A 24,735-nucleotide genomic window follows, 5' to 3' on the forward strand; every position below is an offset into this window, starting at 1 on the left:
CTCTACGTCAAAGTCCCTTTCAGCCCTTTAAAACTTCGATTCAGGTGAGAGAGAGAGAGAGAGAGAGAGAGAAAAGAGACTCGATAGTTATAATGACATAGACATGCAGACATTAACAATGCAACTTAGCTATGCAAATGTCAAGAACTGTAGGAAACTCTGCAATGTAGTGACCAGAAATAATGTGAGATTTAGCCTGCAAAATAACTAAGAAACAGTTGAAAGGACTACTGACCATGCGTGGACTAAATTTTCAGTCACACTACTTTGTATGGATAGCTACACTCTCAGTGATGTCATCTTCTAAAATCACACACCCAAAGTATATGCATAGTGTGACAACTGAGTCCAAATCGATGACCCGGGTAATGCAATCAGGGTAACACTATTATTTCCCGTGGAAAACCTTCAAGACCGTGGAAAAATAAGTGCTAATCTGTTGCATGTTCAAGGAATAGCTATGTGAGAAAGAAAATCAAGTCCTTGTTTAATTTTATTTACATTCCAATACGTACTTGCAGGAAACGCATCACAGAATTAATATCACTAGATGTATCAGAATATATCGTTTTTGTTGTTAGCAGGAGATCAAATAATTTATTAACAAACACACAACTTTCTTGAATATTTTTAGTGGGGAAACTTTTCTAAAGGATTGATCTCCAAAAGTGTATTCACATAGCATACCAATACTCTTCTGCAACTGGGGAATCAGAATGATTTATACCATTTATGATAGAGGAGTTAGCGTCGTGTAGATTGGGGTAAGGAAAATTTGAATTATTTATAGCCTTTAGTTCCATCTCCACTTGCTTTGTACTCGGTTGATTCATTCTGTTTACTTATCTGCATAATGGGCATAATATAGATTTAAATCAAGTAGATCTGAAAAATTCTAATACCTAGAAGCCTAAGTTTTGGGAGCATGAAAAGGATTCCTCAAACGGTTTGTGGGAAAAAGAGGTCCGAAACGTCTCTTGGCTCGTTTGAAAGCCCCCTCGAGCTCCTTCTACTGAGCTGGTTAAGTTCGGTCGAAGGGGTTAAATAGCCCTTTTGGGGACGGCACATCCGGGACCACCGAGAGCCAGGCAGAAGCCCCGCCCCGTCCGCGAGGCGCCTGCGCGGCCTGAAGAGGCCGGAAGCTGCGCGGGCTCGAGCCATGGCTGAGGTTGTTGGGGTCCCTCAGGCCCGGGCGCTCCTGCAGCAGTGCCTCCACGCCCGACTGCAAGTACGCCCCGCGGAGGGGGTCGCCGCGGCCCGGTGGGTGGAGGTAACGTCTGCTCCGCCTCCGCCGATATCCTCGCGCGCTGGGTGGTTCTCGCTGGGTCGGTGACGTGGCCTGCCGCGGTTCGCAGCCCAGCCCGCGGACCTGCCGCCTGGTACCCGGGCGAGTGCGGTGGCGGCGGCGGGGCTGGCGACCCTGCCCACGGTGGCAGGCTTTGATGCGCTAGTCTCTTCGGAGCTGCACCACCGTTCCGGGCGCCTTCAGTCCCGCCTTCTCTCGTCTTCTCTCATCCCCCAGAGGATGAGCTTGTCCCTTGCCTAGGGAAACTCGGAGATTTGAACCTCCTTGAGTCTGCCTACCAGAACTCGGTGGACTTCATAGGCCTAATTGTCTCATACCCCTTATTTCAAAAGAGCAAAAGATCTTGCAGCATCCTTTGCGTTACCCACCAATTCGTGGCCTCTGCAGATCCCTTTCAAGCTTGCTAACTAGATTTGCTGCCATCCAGATCTGTTCTGCCATGCTGCAGATCCCATCGAATTCCCTGTTACGTTGACAGTAGGTGGGTCTTAGTGTGGAAATAAGATTTCCCGAGAGAAAATTCTCTTTTCAAGAGACTTAAAATTTGATTTATTTCCAACTAGAAACAAAGATTACTATTTTCACAACATTGTTGTCAAACACATTTCCTCCAAAGAATTTAAAACATTCTCACCAATATGATTTCCTTTACTTGTGTACTTGTCTTTTTAAGACAGCCTTCTCCCACAAAAAAGATAAAAAACCCTTGACTTCTTTTTGGAGTTGGTTGAAATATAAGAAAAAAAATTAGCTCATAATTAAGACTTTGGAGGTACTCAGAAACTTTTGTGTAGGAGAATCTCACCTACTCATCTGACTTCTGTTCCAAAACTAGCGTTTCTTTACACAATCATAGTCATTATTTTAAATGCTATCTGTAAACTGTGATATGTAGGTGATTATTCTTAAATCAGATAATATTGTCCTCTGCTAATTTGTAACTGTTTCTAAGCATAAACATCCCTACAAGTTCTCTTCCCTGTTTTTCCTCAGAAATTCATTCTTTCATTTTATGATCTTTTCTTGATGTTTTAATTTCTCTTCCATGATATGAAATCTTATTCCATTTTTATTTGCTGCCCTATCTAAAGAATTACCCTATTTCATAGTTGTCTCATGGCTCTCTATTCATAGCCTTCCATGCTGCTTTATCTTTTTATGCTTCTTCATCATGCCAAATCTTATGCAAACTCAGCACATTTAGTTTAGCTTTCCAAACTGTTGTTTGTGTTTATAAACTTTGAAAGTTATTTTTAAAGGCGTTTACTTCCACTCCTAACTGAAAAGTAATTAGTGAGAAGGTGGTGTTCCTGGCAGCTAAAACAAATACCACACAATAGGTTGGCTTAACAACAAAAATTTATTGGTTTAGGGTTTCCCAAGCTAGAAGGCTTGCTTCTTCTGGTTGGGGTGGGGGTGAGGGAACTTCTGGTTGGCTTTTTCTGCCCATTGAGCAGTTTTTAGGGTTTCTTGGTTTTCCTGTCACATGACTATGCACCTGGTAGCATCTTCTTTCTCATCCTGGTTCCACTGACTTCCATCTTCTTTCTTCTCCTGGCCTTCTCTATAAGGTCTCCAGTGATGGGATTAAGACCCATCCTGATTCAGTTGGCCACACCTTACCTAAAAATAACCTCATCAGAAGTTCCTGTTTCTAATAGATTCACACAGGAAAAGATTAAGGTTAAGAATATGTTTTCCTGTGGTACATACCTCCAAGTCACCATTGAGGGTATACATTCTTTGCTCTTTCTCAAGCCTTCTTTTTCCTATTCTATTATTAAAAGTTCTTTTTTTAAAAAAAAAACAAACAGCATTTTAATATGAAGATTAATTAGTTTGCTTGTTCTTAGTTTCATGTATTTAAACCCTTAATGTAACCTACTACTGTGGGTTTTTTTTTTACGTTTTTTATTGTGAGATATAACATACAAAGAAGTGACAAATTTCAAAGTGCATTTTAACAAGTAGTTTTAGAACAAATTTCAAAGTATGGTATGGGTTACAGTTGCACAATTTCAGATTTTTCCTTCTAGCTGCTCTAAGACCCTGGAGACTAAAAAGAAATATCAATATAATATTTCAGGAGTCATACTCATTTGTTAAATCCTGTCTTCTCTATTGCAGCTCTTCCTTCTGTAATTCTTCTCCCAATCTTCAGGGATATTTGGGTAATGATTGGTCTAACTTCATGTTGAAAAGAGGTGTCAATATTATGGTATAGGGAGATGCAACTGGTTGATGCTGTCATAGAGACTGGTAACTTTGAGTTTCAGAGCTTATCTGACCTAGGAACCCTCTGAAGGTTTCAGGTTTCTGAAAAATAAACTTAGTGAATGAAACTTTTATAGAGTCTGAGAACTTAAGAACTTAAGATCTGTTATTTGAATAAACTAAAAGAGAAAGCCTTAATGACGATGTTTTAGTTTTCTAAAGCTGCCAGGATGCAATGTACTAGAAAAGGAAAGGCTTTTATAAAGGGGATTTATTAAGTTACAAGTCTGTAGCTCTAAGGCCACACACGCACGCACACACACACACACACACACACACACACACACACACACACACACACACACACACACACACACACACACACAAAATGTCGAAACTAAGGCATCCAGACAAAAGATACCTTGATTCCAAAGAAAGGGTTAGATGGCATCCAGGTTTCCTCTGTCACATGGGTAGGCATGTGACTGGCATCTGTATCCTCTGCTGGCCTCTGGTTTCAAACGGCTCTCAGCCCCGCTGTGGATCATTCTGGCTTTTGGCTTGCTCAGCATCTCGTGGGAAGACACATGGCAATGCCTGCTGGATTCTGTATCTCCAAACGTCTGTGTCTAGGTATCTGCTCTCTCTGTGGGCACTCCAAACATCTCCAAATGTCTGTGTCTGTGTCTCTATTGCTTCTGAACTCTTTCTTTCTCTATGAGTTCTTTTAAAGATTCCAGTAAATGAATCAAGACCCACCTTAAATGGGTGGGGTCACATCTCCATCTAATCAAAAGGTCACCCCCTACAATTAGGTGGGCACATCCCCATGGAAGTAATCCAATCAAAAGGTCATGTCCACAATTGTGTGCTTCAGTCTCCATGGAAACAATCTAATCAAAGGCTCCACCTAAACAGTAGGTCTGGTCCCACAAGGTTGGATCAGGAAAAGAACATGACTTTTCTGGAGGACATAACAGCTTCAGACTAGCACAGAGGACAACAGGGATCTATTTCTGCAAATAATTAATTCTAACATTGCAAGTGTCTCAATATGACTAAGCTTAAGATCTCACTCCTGCTGTCACAATATCAGTGGAGAGGTCTATGATAGTGGTGCATATCATTCACCTTGTCAGCTCCTCATTAGTACTGTGCATTTGAGGCTCTTGCTGTTGTTCCAGAAGCACAGTTGACTTTTTGTCATTTTTTTTATTGTGAAAAATAATGTATATTAAAAAGCAATAAATTTCAAAGTACCCTACAACAATTAATTGTTGAACAGATTTCAGAGTTCAGAATGGATTTCACTGCCACAATTTTAGGTTTTTTCCTTTAGTTGCTTCAAGACACTGGAGACTAAAAGAAATATCAATATAATGATTAAGCAGTGTGCTGCTTTGAAATGACGTACATGCTCTAGAAAAGCCATGTTTTAATCGTAATCCCATTTTGTAAAGGCAGCCATTTCTTCTAATCTTGTTCAGTACTGTATGTTTGAAACTGCAATTAGATCATCTCCCTGGAGATGTGACTCAATCAAGAGTGGTTGTTAAACTGGATTAGGTGATGACATGTCTCCACCTATTTGGGTGGGTCTTGATTAGTTTATGGAAAACCTATAAAAGAGGAAGCATTTTGGAGAAAGCCAGGAGATTCAGAGAGAGCAGAATGATGCAGCCACGAGAAGCAGAGTCCACCAGCCAGCAACTTTTGGAGATGAAAAAGGAAAACACGTCCCAGGGAGCTGGAAAGGAAGCTAGCAGATGACACTATGTTTGCCATGTACCCTTTCAGCTGAGAGAGAAACCCTGTCTGTGTTCATCGTGTGCCTTTCCACTTGAAAGAGAAACTCTGAACTTCATCATCCTTCTCAAATCAAGGTTTCTTTCCCTGGATGCCTTAGATTGGACATTTCTATAGACTTGCTATAACTGGGGATATTTTCTCAGTCTTAGAACTGTTAACTAGCAATTTATTAAATTCCCCTTTTTAAAAGTCATTCCATTTCTGGTATATTGCTTTCTGGCAGCTAGCAAACTAGAACAAGCAGTCATACATATTTGTTAAATGTGGCATAATTTTATTCTTGGCCTGGTAGCTTAGTCTTTTTCATTCCCTCCCTCACCATTTTGGCATGTCCGGTTCTTCTAGACCTCTGAATTACAGGCCTCACCAGCGACTAAGTGACGCAGCCTTGTCTCTCTAACCCTATTGGCCTTCTCCTTATCCCTCCACCCGTTCAACATCCGCTGCTACAAAGCACACTTAAAAACTACATCTCCCTGGTGCCTACAGATGTCACAGTCACCCTATTCGTCCTCCCTGTGTGATTGGCTACCCTCCCCTGGAGTCCATGCCCTAACTCCACCTCTCCTCAAACTGTATATAGTCCAGGGCTCACCGAGCCTCGAGGTCTTTAGCTACTGGCGGCCCTGGCATAAGCGTCTACCAACAATAAAGCTACCTTGCTACATGCCTTAATTGACTCGGCCTCCAGTCCTTCAGACCCGCAGTGGTCCCCTGCGTGCGCGCCTCCGACCCAGACCCTCGGCTCGAGCCCCCTCTGCGCCTGGCGGTTCTACTCCCTGAACCCCCTCGGCAGGAAGAGTGCACCCTCGCTAGCCTAGCGGGACCGGACTCGGCAGAGTCCCACCTCTCCCCGCAGTTGGCACCCGAACAGGGACCCTCTTCGTCTGCCCATCGGACCCCAGCGCACCCTAGGACCTCGTCGGAGAAAGTGAGCCGCAACCCCTCTGGATCCCTTCACGCTACGTCCGACCAGCGACGGCCTCTACAGATAAAACAGAAGACCGGGAGCCAGAAGAACTCCTGCTTACAGTCTTGCAGCCCAGGTTACTCTGGATCCCAGTCAACACCACCACTTGGATGGCCCCCCAGCTCCCTTACACTTGAGATGCGGACAACTTGCCCAGCGCGACACGTAGCCCCATCGTCGCCGCTATAGCAGCCAGTACTGTTGCCGCCGTGGCCCTTGCTCAAACCTCTGTCACTGCAGAGACCCTCCTCAACGTGACCCAAACGACCTCTCAAGCTCTGGAGACGCAAGAAAATATCAACCATCTAATGCATAGCGCTGTGTTCAATTTACAACAGCAAATAGACTTAATTGCTCTAAGTGTAGAAGCCCCTTTTGAACTTGCCTCCTCTGTTTGCGATGGGCGGTACCCCTTCACTAAAATCTGTGTTACTCCTGTCCCGGTTAACCATTCCATGCCCCGTCTCAACTTGCGAGGCTGGATCTTCACCGCATAACTAAAAACTTCTTGCTCTAGCAACTCTAAAACTTCAAAACCCTTTCTCTTATGCAGACAACCGGCAGCAAGCGCAAGTATGGTTGGCTAGCGTTGCTCACCCTCGCAACTAATAGCCCTACCTTTCCAATGGAATTCTCATTATTGCTCCTCAACATTTCTCATTTCTAGGCTGCACACTCTCTGTCGCCGGTCTCGAGCTGAGGCCCAAGTTTTGGCTGCTGATATGTTCAACCTAATCGCCCGGACTGTTCTATGGAGGAACGCAGACAAGCCCAGGTTTGACTCGCAGGCTTAGCCTCGCCTGAGGACTGATCACCCTCGGGCCGGGGACAGTGGAGGACTAGTCTCTCCTGCTTCCCCTAGGCTATAACAGTCATCGCCTGCCCACATTCCTCACACTCCCCCACGGGGGCTGCATGTTACCAGAGTACGTGCATCTGGGTCCGCCAGATGGGCACCGCTGGGTGCGACGCAAGAATCACAGAAGAGGGTCACTCTTACAGACCTCCTCTGGCTCTTCTGGGGCACATGAGATTTGCATAAGGGTTGGCTCAGCACATACCCTTCCCCTAAAATTCTGAGCCTCATGTACAAGGGGAATCTCATCCCTACCCCTCCCAGCAAAGGTTCATGCCCGTCACACAAGTGTGTTCTTTAAAAAAAGAAAAAGAGAGGAATTGTGGCATAATTTTATTCTTGGCCTGGTAGCTTAGTCTTTTTCATTCCCTCCCTCACCATTTTGGCACGTCCAGTTCTTCTAGACCTCTGAATTACTAGCCTCACCTGGCGACTAAGTGACGCAGCCTTGTCTCTCTAACCCTATTGGCCTTCTCCTTATCCCTCCACCCGTTCAACATCCGCTGCTACAAAGCACACTTAAAAACTACATCTCCCTGGTGCCTACAGACGTCACAGTCACCCTATTCGTCCTCCCTGTGTGATTGGCTACCCTCCCCTGGAGTCCATGTCCTAACTCCACCTCTCCTCAAACTGTATATAGTCCGGGGCTCACCGAGCCTCGAGGTCTTTAGCTACTGGCGGCCCTGGCATAAGCGTCTACCAACAATAAAGCTACCTTGCTTCATGCCTTAATTGACTCGGCCTCCAGTCCTTCAGACCCGCAGTGGTCCCCTGCGTGCGCGCCTCCGACCCAGACCCTCGGCTCGAGCCCCCTCTGCGCCTGGCGGTTCTACTCCCTGAACCCCCTCGGCAGGAAGAGTGCACCCTCGCTAGCCTAGCGGGACCGGACTCGGCGGAGTCCCACCTCTCCCCGCAGTTAAATCCTGTCTTCTCTGTTATAACTCCACCTTCTCCTTTGATCTTTCTGATAGTTTTTAGGGGTATGCCTAAAATAGGCTATGCCCATTCTCACTTTTTCATGTTGTAAGGGCTGTTGATAATATGGGATAGGGGGATGGAACTAGTTGTGTTCTGGATTTCAGGACATATCTGGCCTAGGAACCCATCTGGAAGTTGTAGGTTACAGTTGACCTTTTTTTTTAATTGAAAAATCTTCACACACGTATGGTCCCTACATGTTATACAATCAGTGGCTCACAATACTGTCACATGGTTGTGTATTCATCACTACGATCATTTTTAGAATGTTTGCATCACTCCAGAAAAAAAAAATTTTAAAAGAGAAAGGAAAAAGCTCACACATCCCATACCTCTTAACCTTCCCTCTTATTAACCACTAGTATTTCAGTCTACCTAATTTTCTGCCCTTCATCCCTCCCCCGTTATTTATTCATTTACTATCCTTATTTTTTTACCCTTCTGTCCATACCCTGGATAAAAGGAACATTGGACACAAGGTTTTCACAATCACACAGTTACATTGTAAAAGCTATATAGTTATACAGTCGTCTTCAAGAATCAAGGCTACTGAAACACAGTTCAACAGTTTCAGGTATTTCCCTCCAGCCAACAGTTGACTTTTTAAAATGACTTCTTTTCTTGGTAAGTCAGGTGTGAGTATAAAGCTATATTTACATTTACATATAAAACCAGCACATAGATCCTGGAAGATACAGTTGAACATTAATGCAATTGGCAGATTCATTGTGTTCCTATCATATACAAACATTTCTTTGAAAGTTAAAATGTAGAGTAAATTGTGCCTCTGCCCTTATATTTATTTTTACATATTCATCTAATTTATGTAGCACATACTGTGAGTCAGACCCTTTTTTTTTTCTTTTCCAGCATTGTTTATAATGATGAAATATCTGAAACAAACTAAATTCCCAAGTAGAGGGAGTCATTAAATTAATGTTGGCATAGATAAAATATTGTGGTCAATAGCAGTTATGTGGTAGAAAAGAAGGAAAATATTCAGTACACAGAAAGTATACGCAACATGATCAGGCACTCTTTTAAACAAGTGTTATCAAGTGTCCCTTTTCCATGCAATTATAAGCATTGTACTGCGTGAAATTCTCTGTCTTAAAAGAGCTAATAAAAAAAAAACTGTCATTATATAAAATAAACTTAATATAGATCATATTCCCTGATAACAAATAACATTGTCATGTAGAACTTGAATATCATAAATGCAATGATAATCAGCTCTAATCATTGTGTTTATTTAAAGCAATAACAACACCAAAAAATAATTGGACAGTTTCTTACAAGTTGTTGAAATAGAATCAAACCCTTATTTTTGTTATATGCAAGTAAACAAATTAAGGAGAATAAAGAGTGATAATGTCAAAACATATAACCACATTGTGGGCGGGCCGCGGTGGCTCAGCGGGCAAAGTGCTTGCCTGCCATGCCGGAGGACCTCGGTTCGATTCCCGGCCCCAGCCCATGTAAAAAACAAACAAACAAACAAAATACAATAAAAACAAGAAGATGTTTCCCTTTCATCCTTCCTTCCTTCTCTCTGTCTTTCCTTCCCTTCCTCCCTCTCTCTTTAAAAAAAAAAAAAAAAAAAAAAAAAACATATAACCACATTGTTGCTTAACATCAGCCATATTTGATACAATGAGAAGACAACCTGGTATTGAATAACTAGGGCCCTACAAATTAAATGTGTTGTCTTATTTAGTAGGGAAGAAGCTTGTTGATAGTCCTCCTGATTTTGATTAGAAGTAAATATTGGAAGATATACTTGTGGTTTTATCTGCTCTAGGCTGCATTTATTTATTTATTTTTCTTTCTTTTTTTTACGTGGGCAAGCACCAGGAAACGAACCTGGGTCTGTGGCATGACAGGCAAGAACTCTGCCACTAAGCCACCATTGCTTGCCCTCTAGTTTATTTTATACTTAATTTTTGAAATAAATTGTAAGTGAGGTGATTGAAAGCTCCAAAAGATTTTTTCTCAAATATTTAATTAAGAAATCAAACTATAAAATATTTATTTTCCTTTGCATTTAACCTTTATGTCTATAGCAGTTGTGATATTTTATTCATTTAGTTTTGTATCTATATATAGAAGTTTCTTTCTAATTTGAGTCTACTGTGGTGATTTCTCATAGGTCCAGAGAGGATTAGTGATCTACGTGTGCTTTTTCAAGGGAGCTGATAAAGAACTCCTTCCCAAAATGGGTATGTGCTTGATGTTTCTTTTTTTTAAGACTATAAATGAACAGCAATACACAGGGAAAGAGAAGCACAATCTTAAATTGTGCTGTGATGTAAATTTTAAACTACTTAGCTCTGTATGCCATTGTTGGCTTTAGCTAGTACTTCTACTGATTTTAAACTATAAAGTAAACAAGTATGGCGAAATTCTTTTAAAACATCCTGCAGCATTTCAGAGAGCTTATGGATGCTTTAGAAGAGTGCACATGCACACATACACTACACTTTGATATTCAGCAAGGCTATAGAGGCTTGTTGGAAGCAGGGTGGCCAAATAGGGAGACACAGATGCCATACTTCTTAATATAGTTTCCCTCAGCCCCCCGAGTACCAAAGAGGGACATGTAGCTGCCAGTAACACTGTGCAGGATGTAGGTCCCATCAAATCTGGAAAGCTCAGGTTTGCATCATTATTATGGAACAATTTACACTAAACATTTATGTACTCCTTTGTAGGAAAGTGTATAAATATAAAATTCTCTTGGTTCTTGAACCAAACTCAGTGTCATTAAAGTCATATCTCCTCCAGCGGCAGAGAAAGCAGAGTCAGTGATCACACATCTCTGAACAATAATTTTTCTGCCTATAGAACTTTTCAGTATCCCGAACAGTCCATAGCACAACTCATATCACAGTTCCCTGTGATAATTACATAGGTCCAGATATACCAAGCCATGTTGTACTATCTCAAGACTAATTATGTTTTTTTAAAAATCCTGAAATAATGGGCTATCCCTAAGGTGGGGTTGGGTTATAGCACCCATTAGTTGGATTACTAAGAAATATGAATTAGACAAATGATAGTTGATAAATGCAGAAATTAACTTAGAAGAGATTTAAGAAGTGGGATTCAAGGGTGAATAGCCTAATGAGGAACAGATTGGACAAGGGGCTAAAGCTCCTAGAGAGAATTCTGTATTTAAGTATTAAACATTTTTGACTAGCTTTGTCAAAGGATAAGACCTGAACTTGAGAAGGGACTGTGATAGGTGAGAATGGGAAACCAGTAACTATAATAGTTTGAAATCTGAATCCAGAGGATAATAGGGAAACATTCAAGGGCTTAAGGCAAAAATGAAATGAGGGCTTCTTTTATAGAGAATGATGTTCCAGGTCCTTAATGCTTGAGTATTGGATATTTTGTCTACCTAACTAAATTAATATTTTGCCTTAGATTAAATATTTGTTGACCATAAAAAGTATAATAGAAATCTTCAAACTCAAAAGAATATTCTTGTCATTCTGATTTAGGATTGACTTCCCAAATTTGTCTCATGAATTCATAAATGGATTTTAATCATATAGGATGAAATAAACCTGTTTTAGGTTTTGTAAGCTGTGAGAATGCAATATACCAGAAATGGAACAACTTTAAAAAAAGGAATTTAATAAGTTACAAGTTTATAATTCTAAGCTTATAAAAATGTCCAAACTAAGGCTTCCAGGGAAAGATACCTTAATTCAAGGAAGGCTGATGGGTTTGGAACAGCTCTGTCAGCTAGGAAGTCATGTGCCTAGCAATGTGCTAGTCTCTTGCTCCTGGCTCCATTGCTTTCAGCTCTGTTCCTGTGGGGGCTCCTCACTTTGCTTCTCCAGGGCTGGCTTTCATCTCTTGGCTTCCCTTGGCTCTCTCCAGGTTCTGGCTGGGCTGACGTACGCTGGGTCCCAAGCACCTCCAAACATCTGTGTCTCTGTTCTCCAACTGTTGGTATCTGTGTCATCTCTGCTCTGAATGTCTCTGTGGTTTCTGTCTTTTCTGACTCTCTCTCTAAAATGTTTCTTCTTTTAAAGGATTCCAGTAAACTAATCAAGACCAAAGTGGATGGGTGGAGTCACATCTCCATCTAATCAAACGTGACAGCCACAGTTGAGTGGCGTCACATCTCAGTGGAGATAATCTAATCATAAGATTCCAACCTACTGTATTGAATTAAGATGAAAAGAAATGGCTGCTCCCACAAAATTGGATCAGAATTAAAACATGACTTTTTTAGGGTACATAATACTTTCAAACCAAAACATATACCAGTAGCATTAATTGAATTCTCAGATACAGCCAGTAGAGGAAGGTACGTGAAATATAATAAACTGTCGTTACTTCCCTGTCCTGTTATCCAAAATTGCCTGCTTAGTCTTTCACTATACTGGGGTATGGTCAGCTGGACAGTGATTTCTGTTGGAATGAAGTGCTCTGGAAAGTTTCGGTTTCTTTAGAAGTAACCAAAAAATTGACTGGCTGTATAGTAAAGTCCCATTTGTAATAGAGAAAATTAGGTCTTTTAAAATAGATGTTAAGTAAAAATTGATAGTACTTAATGCATCATTAGGAATTCATTTTTGTTTACCTTGGCAGGTTATTACCAGGTTAATTTTCTGATTGGAAATTTGGGGAAAGCATGCTGAATCCTTACTACTATTTACTACAGACTGTAATAACTGAAACCTTAGACTACCCCAGCAGCCAGCAGGCCTTTTCTAGCTTAATTTTTGGGCAGGAGTGTGAGAATATAAGGTTTATATAGTTTCTCTCTTTTACTACTTGTCCTTTCAGAACTACTCTATTCTTTGCAAGTCATTTTTACCTTTACAGAGGTAGCGAAACCCTCTATTTATAATAGGCATTTCATTTGTTTGGTCTTTCAAAAATGGTTAATGTTGAGGTTATAAAGGTTTTCTAAGTTTAGGTTTTAGCTACACATAGATTTTTGTAGTGGTTTTGACACTTATTAGCTTTATGAGTATACTTTCATAAATGCTATAAAAATATTATCTATGTTTTCCTGTATGGATATGAAGATATTGCTCTTAACTCTACATTTTAAAATTTACTTTTGCAATAATAACAGTAAATTTTTGATAATTCTTGCTTTCAGCTTTACCCTTCTCCCTTGGGTTACATTTGTATGTACATAGTCTATGTTAATTGTGCATTTGAAACTATAAAACTAGCTGGTGTTTAATGGAATTGAACTTATCAGCCTTGGCCTCTCTAGCATAAGCTTCAGGCAACTAAGTTTAAAATAATAAATGCCATAATTTTTTCTTTTTTGGGTGCATGAGCTAGGAACTGAACCTGGTTCTCCCACATGGTAGGCGAGCATTCTACCACTGAACAATACATGTACCCATAAAATTTTGATATAAGATTCTTTGTTATACAGCAGAATTTGGTGTAAGGAGGACTTATCATGGTCTTTTCTAAATTGGATATGCTTATGAAATATAAAAAGGAACAAGAAGGCAGAAATCTTCTCATGTTTCCCCTCTCCTCCCTGGGGCAACAGTATTTTAAGGTTCCAATATATGATTAATTCTTAGACTTTTCTGGATGAACTGTTGTTAGATTATCTTAACTGCCAAGTCATCTTCAGAGCATCATGCCATTTTCTGCATGAGATTTGCTTTATTTTTCTTAGATAATTTAGCTTAGTGAAACAGTTTTGTAAATCAAAGTGCAGTCCTTGGGTTTCAAACATAAAACTCACTGTTTAGCTCAATGATTGATGGATTTCTTTGTGTTTGTTTCTCACTTCAGAATGTTTTCCCTTTCTTCCCCACCCAGTTAATACATTGTTAAATGTGAAATTAAGTGAGACAGAAAATGGCAAGCACATTTCTATATTGGATCTACCCGGTGACATTCTTATCATCCCTCAAGCCACCCTTGGGGGGAAAGTTAAAGGAAGAAACATGCAGTATCACTCTAACTCTGGAAAAGAAGAAGGATTAGAACTTTATTCCCAATTTGTGACTCTATGTGAACAAGAAGTAGCTACTAACAGTAGGTGTGCTGAAGCTGGGGTTGTGGTGGAACATGGCACTTATGGGAACAGGCAAGTGTTGAAGCTGGATACAAATGGACCATACACACACCTAATTGAGTTTTGAAAAATTATAGTCAGTTTTTATAATTGTTTTCTAATATAAAATGATCTGAACTGAAATGAGATTTTCTTCCTCTTTATCTTGAAAACACTAACATTTCCAGAATCTGAAAATCCCAAATTCCCATACACACTCTGCAGCTTGCCAATGGGATGACCTTGCCAAAGTGACTTAAATTCTAGATTTTAGTCACCTATTATTCTGCTTTCCCCTGACCCTTCCATTCGAAAATTTAAAAAAGGGCTTTTGATTCACTTCACAGTCAAGGAAATGGAGAACTGTATTCAAAAGGTTTATGTATATTTGAAGTATTTTGCAATGAACAGTTTTGTACAATTAAGAAGAGGACATTTCTTACACCCTCAAATGTATGCAGTAAATGTAATGAAGACAACTACTTGTATTAAAAAAAATCCAGCACGAACTGACCATAACTGTCAATTTTGTTTAACTTTCAGTTTTCCATATTTTGAGTTAAAGAATATATGGTTTATCTGTGAAATTTTAATATAAAAATGTTATCATGTATTATAATATTACTTTCCAAGGATAGCTAAGAGTTTTAAATTATTTTAGGACTTTTTAGTTGAAATAGGAGCAAGGTGTAAGGGATTAAAAGTTGTTTTTATTTAACATACAGATAGGTTAGCATTCTGTTTTCAACTTTTTACCAATGCCAGATATTTCTCATTTTCTGTCTTTGGTTTTTAAAAGATACTGCTTCATGAAATTAGTGTTAATTGAAAAACTTTTTAGGAAGTTCCTTTTCTGTTGAATTAGATTGCTATAAAAGGAAGGAAAGGGGGAAGCTTTGTACTGGAATTACTTGAAAACAAGTTGACTTGTTCAATTCCATATTATCTGCTTGATGATTTGGAGCCAGTGTCAATTTTTCTATTAGTGATATGATTGACATTACTGTTCAAATGCAAGAGAGGAAGATAGAGAATATAAGAAATCAAAGAATAAGCAAATCAATAAAAGGTAATATTCAATTTTTGCAAACTCCTCTGTCCTGATTTTAAAAGATATTTTTTAAGAATTTTTTATTAATTAAAAAAAATTAAAAGAAAGAAACACAAACATTCCCAACACATACACTCAGCAATTCACAATATCATCACATAGTTGCATATTCATCATCATGATCATTTCTCAGAACATTTGCATCAATTCAGAAAAAGAAATAAAAAGACAACAGAAAAATAAAACAAAAACAGAAAAAAAAATTTTTACATACCATACCCCTTACTCCTCCCTTTCATTGATCACTAGCATTTCAAACTAAATTTATTTTAACATTTGTTCCCCCTATTATTTATTTTTAAAAGATATTTTTAAAAGTAAAAACCAAAAAATGTTTCTAATTACCAAGATGTGAGACATTAACTTGAATAAACATTTTAAGTAGGACTGAAGGTGCCTTTGTGTCTTATAATTTCTTAAGATCTTTAAAATTTTTATTATCACAAAAAGTCCTATTTTCTCCATAACCTTCCTGTACTATTCTATTTTAGAACTTGAGAATCAATACCTGGCTCAGTAACGAGCTCATTGTCCTTAACTTTTTGCTTTATTGATTCACAATACATTTATTGAAATGTAATAAACTATTCATAAACTTGCAACCTCCAGTTTTCTCAGAGCTTTTCTAAGGAGGTGTATATGTCTTTCAAAAAGATGACATATTACCTATTTTAAATCATTTTGATTTTGTGTCTAGATGAAATGCTGACTCATAACCCTACATTGCTGTTTTATAATTCAGGCAGTTCTCCTTTTCAAAAAATTTGCTTGAGGTACTTGGGGAGAATAACAGTTTCAAATATATGAAGGATTATTAAGCAGAATGTGACAGCCAACTTTGCTTCATTTCCAGGAAGGCAAGAACAAGAGGGAAAAGACGAGCAAAATAGTGTTGTAACTATTAAAATTTTTTTTGTGCTGCCTCAAGAGCCATCTTATTTTGGCTAAGCTATTTGCCTCAACATTGACCTTTGGCCTAGTTAATAAGCAGCTTTCCAGCTGGAGTATAAACTCCCCCGAGATCACAGACCCACATCGGTGGCCACTACGCACATCACCCATGCACTTCACCCAAAACCCACGGCTGGTCTCACATGAAAAGCTTAACATCTCACTGCCCTCAGTTCCCCAGCCTCTTTCCCATTACGCAGTATATGCTTTAAACTAACTGATTCTTGATTCCTATGGGAAATTTTACTTATCTCCACCCTTGGGCCTTAATAAAGGGCCTAGCCAACAGGTCCCTCTTGCTCTGCCTGTGATTCTCTCCACCAGTTGGTTAAGCTACCTGAACCAATTGCACTCCCTGTCCACCCCATAGGGTACAGCCTCTACCCCATCCCTCTTTCTGTGGGATCTGTGAGTAACATGTGTTATGGCCTTGGTTCTCTATGGTGCTGTACCTGACTTACACCTGCTCCCAAATTTAAAATCCAACTTAAAATAGGAATACCTTGGTTTTTTATAGCTCTTCTGGCCCAAGTGCTCAAAAACCTTCAATATATATCTCATTTTATCTTCACAGTATAACTGTAATGAGGGATAGTTCTGTGGAAAGTAAGACAGTGCTTAAAATAATTTTCCCAAGGTCATACAATAGGGAAGAATACTGCTAAAAACTATGAAACCCTAATTTTAAACTTTCTGACTTTTCTTATAAACAGAGTTGTTGAAATTGATTTTGATAAAGGTTTAGCATCTTCCAGTGTAAAATCACTTAAGAAAAACTAATAAATTGGTTTATTTATTAAATTAGGGGCAGATAGTGTTGCACCTAATTTAAGATTCTAGAATGTTTTAAACAGTACTCATTTTGAAATACTATTTTGTCAATTTAGAAACTTCATGAATTTTATTATAAAAAAAAATTGTGTATAAGACATGAACTGCCAATGGGTATAGTTTAATATCTTGTTGAGTACAACTCTTGTAAAGTAGAAGCAATTGCATTTTTACCATTCCTATCTTTATTAGTTCAAGTCATGAAAGAAGACATGCCATTTATGAATAATCTGTATTAAGGATGACTTATTGACTCTATAATGAAAGAACTAAATTTAGCAAATACCAAAATCAAATATAGAATTCTTCTATGCCACTTGTCTTGGAGAATAAGAACTCACTCTGGTGTTATAGTGGAACCGTATCATGTTATGGTTAACATTCTAGAGAACCTGGTTTGTTATGTTAGGACTAAATTTGTGTAACACACACCAAAAAATGTGATAATGAAACTAATGTTTTTAGGAGCGTCTTACCTATTAATTCATTGATAGGTTTCTGAAAGGGAAGAACTGCTAGAAAAGTAGCATTTTCATTCTGTTGCCATACTGTGGTGATTACTTTAAACATTTGTTTATTGTTTGCTTACTAATTTCCCTTCCTCCTCTCCTACCTCTAATCCTTTTTTGCAGACCATCTTCAAGTTAATGTTCCTAGAACATGCATTCTCAATGCTAGTCCACTGCTCAGAGACTTTTATAACTTACCTTTATCTATAGGACAAAGTCTAAACGTCTGAGTTTGGCATCAAGACTTTCCATACTCCTTAGGAGGGAATGAAATTGCCCAAGGAAGGCTGTAAAGGACTGAAGTCAGAGTCTTGAAAAAACAACATGTAAAGAAAGGGCAAAGTATGAGACACCAGAGATTTTAGAGAGATCTAACAGGCAGAGAGAAAACCAGAAAAATATATTGTTAGCTAAAGGAAGTTTTAAGATGTAAATAATGACAAAAAACACAAAGATGGTGCTAAATACTGAAGAAAAATCATGTAACACAAGGACTAAGGAGAGACCTATAGACCTAGCAGTTAGGTTTTTTCATAGTCTACTGGGAATTGGGGCAAATTTTGCAAGAGTTACTTATAGGATTCTTAATCTTTTATCCTAGGGCAGAGTGTCTTAAAGTGTACCAGTGGATCACTTACACCAGAATTACCTGGGGAGCCTCTTAAAAACTGCATTTTCTGGAACCCTTCCCAAATTTATTGCATCAAATCTCAGTGGTTAAAATCTATTTAGGCCACAGTCTCCCCCCAGGTGATTCTTGTGTGCACTAGAATCCCAGAACCACTCTTACTCAGAATGAAGTCCAGACTTCTAAGGCTAGTATCAAGATTTTATAACCGGAACTTTCCAGCTCAACTTTCCAATCTTTTCTCCCACTACTCCTTTGTAGAAATTCACCAGTATAGCTCTGTTTCTTTCTTTAATCATGCCCTCACCTAATTTGACCCTCTGCCCTCCTTAAATCCATCATTGTTTATAATCTAGCACAAGTCAGTCTCTTCCGGCCCCACAGTAATTTCTCCTGTCTCTACCTTCCTCCACATGATGGTTATGCCACATTAGACATTTATGATGTGTTTTATGAGACTGAGTACTTTGGCTTTTTTTATTTTAATGCTTGTATGTCTTGACTGCAAGAGCATAAATAATGGGTAGAGATGGTATAATAGTGGGCAGAATGGTATAGTATACATTTTTCTTACCTCCCATGGTACTTCCTTTGTACAGTATATGTTGCACATGTTCAGTAATTTTCAGTATATATTATCTGAATTAATACAGAGATATGTTAGTGGCCAGAATACTCTTGACTTTGGTTCAATTATGTCAGGGTTTCACATATAGATTTCAGAGCTATTAAGGAATAAAGAAAGTGAATATATAGGAAGAAAATTTGATATAACTATACTTTGCTTTAACCCAGTATATGACACCAGAATACTTGGAGACAAACTAAAAGGAAGGATTTTTGAGTTTTTACACAAGTTGGGCATTGCCATTCCTACTTCTACTACTTTATTACATCAGAGTAATCACTTTATATTTTTCTTAAGGGTCAGTTCAAAATGTCTTTCTAATATGTTATACTTGGATTTATGTCATGGGTCTGAATCTAAAAAGGTATATAAAAAATAACCATTCTTAAAATACAGAAAAGAAAGTTATTTAAGAAAACCTGTATTTGAATCCTTCATAACATCTAATTATTTGTGAGGCAAATAAAAATGTCTTAATTTTTTAAATAAATACAAATTGTGATACAACATGCTGTATTAAGGACTTTGTATATGTAAACGCAAAGTAAAACACTTCTATGGGATGCATTATAAATAACCAACTTCTTGACAAATATGACCCTACTTCTTTTTACTGGGCTTTTCCGTATGAAAGAAGCATAATAAAATTTGACCTATTACATCAGCTTTTTTTTTCTGAATGTGAAAAGAAGTTTGTAGAGAAAGCACCACACCCTATGTAACTGAGAATCATCAGTTAATACTGTTACAAACAGGTGGACTTTGGAAAGTGTCATTGAGAACTTTTTTTTTGAAGGGAAGGTGTTGAATTTTTTTAAGCATTCATCTGGCCATATAAGCAAAAATGCCATCTTTGGTTTCAACTGTGAGGTTTTGTTACAAAAGTACTTTCTGTTCCTGGTAGTCTTTCAATTTACTCTGCAGCCCTAAGGTAAATCTCTTTATGAGCAGATATGATTTTCTACTCATTGCCTGAATTACCTTTTTTCCTAGTCATGTTCAGATAGTCCCCAAAGATTTTATTTCTTTTCATTGCACACATATTTGCCTTTTTCTCCCCAGTTATTGATAATGTTCTTTTAACACTTAATTAATATTGCATTGTAGATAATTGCTTCCACATAAACATTGTAAATCTTTAGAAGCTGCAGATCAACAGTGGAGCTGGAGGCTGTGTGAAAAACAGATTGTTCAAGAAAAGATCCTTAACTCCAAGGAACTTCCATTTAGTAGGAGACATAATAGACACAGAAATGCACTTAGGTAGTGTGTGATCAGTGATATCTGGATGATGCAATCTAATAGCAGCAGAAGAAGAAGTGGAAACACCAGTGTCCTGTAGTTTAAGATTTCAAGCATTGGGGAATGGGTGTGAACATGCAGAAAAGTTGAAAGCATTATGTAATTAATACCCATATCCTAGATTTCATATATATTCCAAATATAGCATCTTGCTTTATTTGTTTTAACATCTATCTACCAATCTGTCCTTTCGAAAAATGAGAATGTCAGGGTTTTCAATTCATTTGTTCTTTCCTCCTGTTTTTTAATTTTTTTATTTTTGGCATAGGCAGGCTCTGGGAATCGAACCTGGGTCTCTGACATGGCAGGCTAGAACTCTGCCTGCTGAGCCACTGTTGCACCACCCTCTTTTCCTCCTATTTTGCCTCTAGTGGTTAACTTCCTGTCTCAGAGGCCTATGTTGTATGTGAGCCTGTTGCATTTCACCAGTGTGCCCAGATTCACTATACTTACTTTACAGAAAAGCCTTCTACTCAGTGTCCTTCCATCATTTGGAATGACCAAATGATGGAAGGACATGAGAAGAATGATTCTTCTCCCCTTCCAATTAGGTCAATTGGCTATCCCTGGAAATCTAGATAAGAGACTAGGAAAGAGCCTATTTCTAAGTGACCCCTTTAGTTTGTCCAGCTTTCCAGCAGTTTTTTAAAGTATGGTCTGAAAATGACCTGAATCAGAATTACCAGAAAAACTTGCTGAAAATGCAGATTTCTGGATCTCACTCCAGACCTACTGAGTCAGAATTTCTAAGAGAAAGCTTGGAAATCTGCATTTGTAAGTCACATTCCCCTACCAGTGATTCTTAGATGGACTAGCATTTGAGAGCTGGTTGTACAGTGTTACCATAACTGAATCAAGAGGCAAGAGGCCTCTGATGAAGTCTCAGCTTTCCAACAGACTGTGTCATTCTAGCCTGGGGTAACTCAATTAATTCTGCCAGGACTCATCATGAACTGGCAGAAATGTATTTCTCAAAGCTCCAGAAAATGGTTAAAGGACTTCAGTCACAGGGCAAGTGCCAAATCAAGCAAAAAGCCTGCTTAAAAGAAGCAGGGGTGTTTGTGCCCTGACTGCCCCCCTTCCCCTTACTGGCTTGCACTGAGTAGGCCATGCTCCCAGTGCACATTCTTGGTCCTGGTTCCAGAGGGAGTAGAGTGACCTTCCTATACATAGTGGGAACATACATGTCTGGCTCAATCTCTCTCACAGTAGCCTGTGAGACTCACCATCCCAGGACTTGCCCTTTGTGTAGAAAAAAGGTAGCTCACAGAACTCTCCTATAGAATGCTGTGGGAGAGCAGTCAAGTGACTGTCTGGGATAAGGGATTGCTTGCTGTAGTGCCAACAGTGCAGTGCCTGGTACTATGGGGAAACTTTCCTAGGGAGAGGGGGCATTCAGAACCCTATAATCAGGGAAATTCCTAGGGCCAACTCACATGCCTAAGAAAAGAGGCAATCTTATAAAAGTTTGGGGTAGCCCCTATGCTTTGGCCTGGAGCTATTCTCTAAACTCACTGGATGAGTAAACCCTGAAGGAGAGTACTTAGATGGTCAATCTGCAAAGACTGGTAAGGGTATTTTCTTTCTTTTTTGTTAGCTTTCAGCAATCAAGGAAAGCTCTGTCATAACAGTAGCTGGATATAAGCTAAAGGAACAGATGATTTAGGGTCTAAATTCTAGCCATAACACATTGAAATATCAAAGTGTCTAGTCTTTAATGAAAGGTTACAGAACATACAAAGAAAAAGAAAACTATGCTCAGGCAAAGGAGAAAATTAAAGCACTAGAAACCATCAATGAGGAGGAGCAGCCTTGGGACATTCCAGACAAGACTTTTTTGAAAAAGGTCCTATCCTGAAATGCAGAGGTTCCATGCACCAGGGTAACATTCCAGAAACCTACAACATGCAGATGGGTCCCTGGACCAGATAAGTCCTGAAATGAAGAGGAGCCAGCCTCTCCAGAATACCACATAGTTCCATCTCCCACCCCTATGTTACTGACAGCCCCTTCCAATATGGAAAAGTTAGAAGGAGCTTGCCCAAATACCCCTGAAGAGTGGGAGAAAGATCAAAGGGGTGGTGGAGTTATACAGAGAAGGTAGGTTTAACAAATGAGTATGATTGCTGAATCATTATATTGATATTTCTTTTAGTTTCCAGTATCTTACAGCAGCTAGAAATAAAAACCTAAAATTGTAGAACTGTAAGTCATACCAAACTCAAGTCTGTTCTACAATTAATTGTTGTGATGTACTTTGAAATTTATTGCTTTTTTATGTATCTATTATCACAAAAAAAAAGAAAAAAGAGGAGTATAACAGAGAAGATAGGATTTAAAAAATGAGTATGACCGCTCATTTATCATTTATATATTGATATTTCTTTTGGTCTCCAGTGTCTTGGAGCAGTTAGGAGAAAAAACAAAATCATAGAACTGTAACCCATACCAAACTTTAAAATGTGTTCTATAATTAGTTGTTAAAATATACTTGGAAGGACTTCCTGGAAGATGGCGGCTTAGTAAGACGTGCGGATCTTAGTTTCTTCTCCAGGGCAGCTACTAGGGGACTAGAAACGATACAGAAAGCGCCCAAAGCCACAACAGAGATAAAAAAGACAGCGTACCCCATCCTGGAACGGCTGGCTGGCTGAGAGAAGCAGCTCGGGTGAGATCGCCGAGGCGCGCGGGCCTCACTGGGCGGGGCGGGAAGCGGCCGGAGTTACTCCCTTCCCCCTTCCCGGGCCGGCTGGGAGAATTGGAGAGGTGGTCCCCTAAAACCAAGGCGGCTGGCGCCCACACCACGCGCAGCCCCCCGGACCAACTGAGAGAATTGGATCGGAAATCCCCAGGCCGTGGAGAACGGTGACAGGTAGGGGAGGCCCCTTCCAAACCCGTGACCCCCGGGGAACGTGCACTCTCCCGGGCGGGCCGCTGCCGCTGGCGCCCTCTCACCACGCTTGTCGCCCAGGGCCGACTAGGAAATTCGGACGGGATCTTTCCCTGGCTGCGGCGACCAGCAACCCTACCTGCGTTCGGACCCTGGGCCGGCTCAAGCCGCTTCGGCTAGCGAACCCCCCGGACGGCGAGAGTTTTCCAAAGTTTAAGGTCCCACAGCACCTTTTACTGGTGGGACCCGCAGACAAACGTGTGCCACGAGCGCCACCTACTGGGCAGGATAAGAAAAACAGAACCCAGAGATTTCACAGGAAAATCTTCCAAACTTTTGGATCCAATACCCAGGGAAATCTGTCTAAATGCGCAGACGCCAGCAGAAGATAACGGATCACGCTCAAATAATTGAAAATATGGCCCAGTCAAAGGAACAAACCAATAGTTCAAATGAGATACAGGAGCTGAGACAACTAATGCTAAATATACGAACAGAAATGGAAAACCTCTTCAAAAACGAAATCGATAAATTGAGGGAGGACATGAAGAAGACATGGGCTGAACATAAAGAAGAAATAGAAAAACTGAAAAAACAAATCACAGAACTTATGGAAGTGAAGGACAAAGTAGAAAAGATAGAAAAAACAATGGATACCTACAATGATAGATTCAAAGAGACAGAAGATAGAATTAGTGATTTGGAGGATGGAACATCTGAATTCCAAAAAGAAACAGAAACTATCGGGAAAAGAATGGAAAAATTTGAACAGGGTATCAGGGAACTCAAGGACAATATGAACCGCACAAATATACGTGTTGTGGGTGTCCCAGAAGGAGAAGAGAAGGGAAAAGGAGGAGAAAAACTAATGGAAGAAATTTTCACTGAAAATTTCCCAACTCTTATGAAAGACCTAAAATTACAGATCCAAGAAGTGCAGCGTACCCCAAAGAGATTAGACCCAAATAGGCGTTCTCCAAGACACTTACTAGTTAGAGTGTCAGAGGTCAAAGAGAAAGAGAGGATCTTGAAAGCAGCAAGAGAAAAACAATCCATCACATACAAGGGAAACCAAATAAGACTATGTGTAGATTTCTCAGCAGAAACCATGGAAGCTAGAAGACAGTGGGATGATATATTTAAATTACTAAAAGAGAAAAACTGCCAACCAAGACTCCTATATCCAGCAAAATTGTCCTTCAAAAATGAGGGAGAAATTAAAACATTCTCAGACAAAAAGTCACTGAGAGAATTTGTGACCAAGAGACCAGCTCTGCAAGAAATACTAAAGGGAGCACTAGAGTCAGAACCGAAAAGACAGAAGAGAGAGGTATGGAGAAGAGTGTAGAAAGAAGGAAAATCAGATATGATATATATAATTCAAAAGGCAAAATGGCAGAGGAAAATATTATCCAAACAGTAATAACACTAAATGTTAATGGACTGAATTCCCCAATCAAAAGACATAGACTGGCAGAATGGATTAAAAAACAGGATCCTTCTATATGCTGTCTACAGGAAACACATCTTAGACCCAAAGATAAACATAGGTTGAAAGTGAAAGGTTGGGAAAAGATATTTCATGCAAATAACAACCAGAAAATAGCAGGAGTGGCTATACTAATATCCAACAAGTTAGACTTCAAATGTAAAACAGTTAAAAGAGACAAAGAAGGACATTATATACTAATAAA

The 24,735-nt window shown here is 39.5% G+C and overlaps 2 protein-coding genes across 2 annotated transcripts in view; both read left to right on the forward strand.

Moving 5' to 3' along the window:
- Positions 1-1,131: 1,131 nt before the first annotated feature.
- DTD2 (D-aminoacyl-tRNA deacylase 2) lies at positions 1,132-22,820 on the forward strand. The gene is made up of 3 exons (XM_077127005.1): positions 1,132-1,270; positions 10,286-10,355; positions 13,954-22,820. The coding sequence occupies exons 1-3, from the start codon at positions 1,160-1,162 to the stop codon at positions 14,277-14,279; spliced, it is 507 nt and encodes a 168-aa protein (XP_076983120.1). The 5' UTR covers positions 1,132-1,159; the 3' UTR covers positions 14,280-22,820.
- The window catches only part of HEATR5A (HEAT repeat containing 5A), a 216,380-nt gene continuing 201,930 nt past the window's right edge, over positions 10,286-24,735 (forward strand). The window contains exon 1 of the mRNA XM_077127002.1: positions 10,286-10,355. The gene's annotated coding sequence lies outside the window, so the exon portion shown is untranslated. The remainder of the gene's footprint in view (positions 10,356-24,735) is intronic.

Source organism: Tamandua tetradactyla, chromosome 14 (genome assembly GCF_023851605.1).
Source record: "Tamandua tetradactyla isolate mTamTet1 chromosome 14, mTamTet1.pri, whole genome shotgun sequence".
NCBI classification, from domain to species: Eukaryota; Metazoa; Chordata; class Mammalia; order Pilosa; family Myrmecophagidae; genus Tamandua; species Tamandua tetradactyla.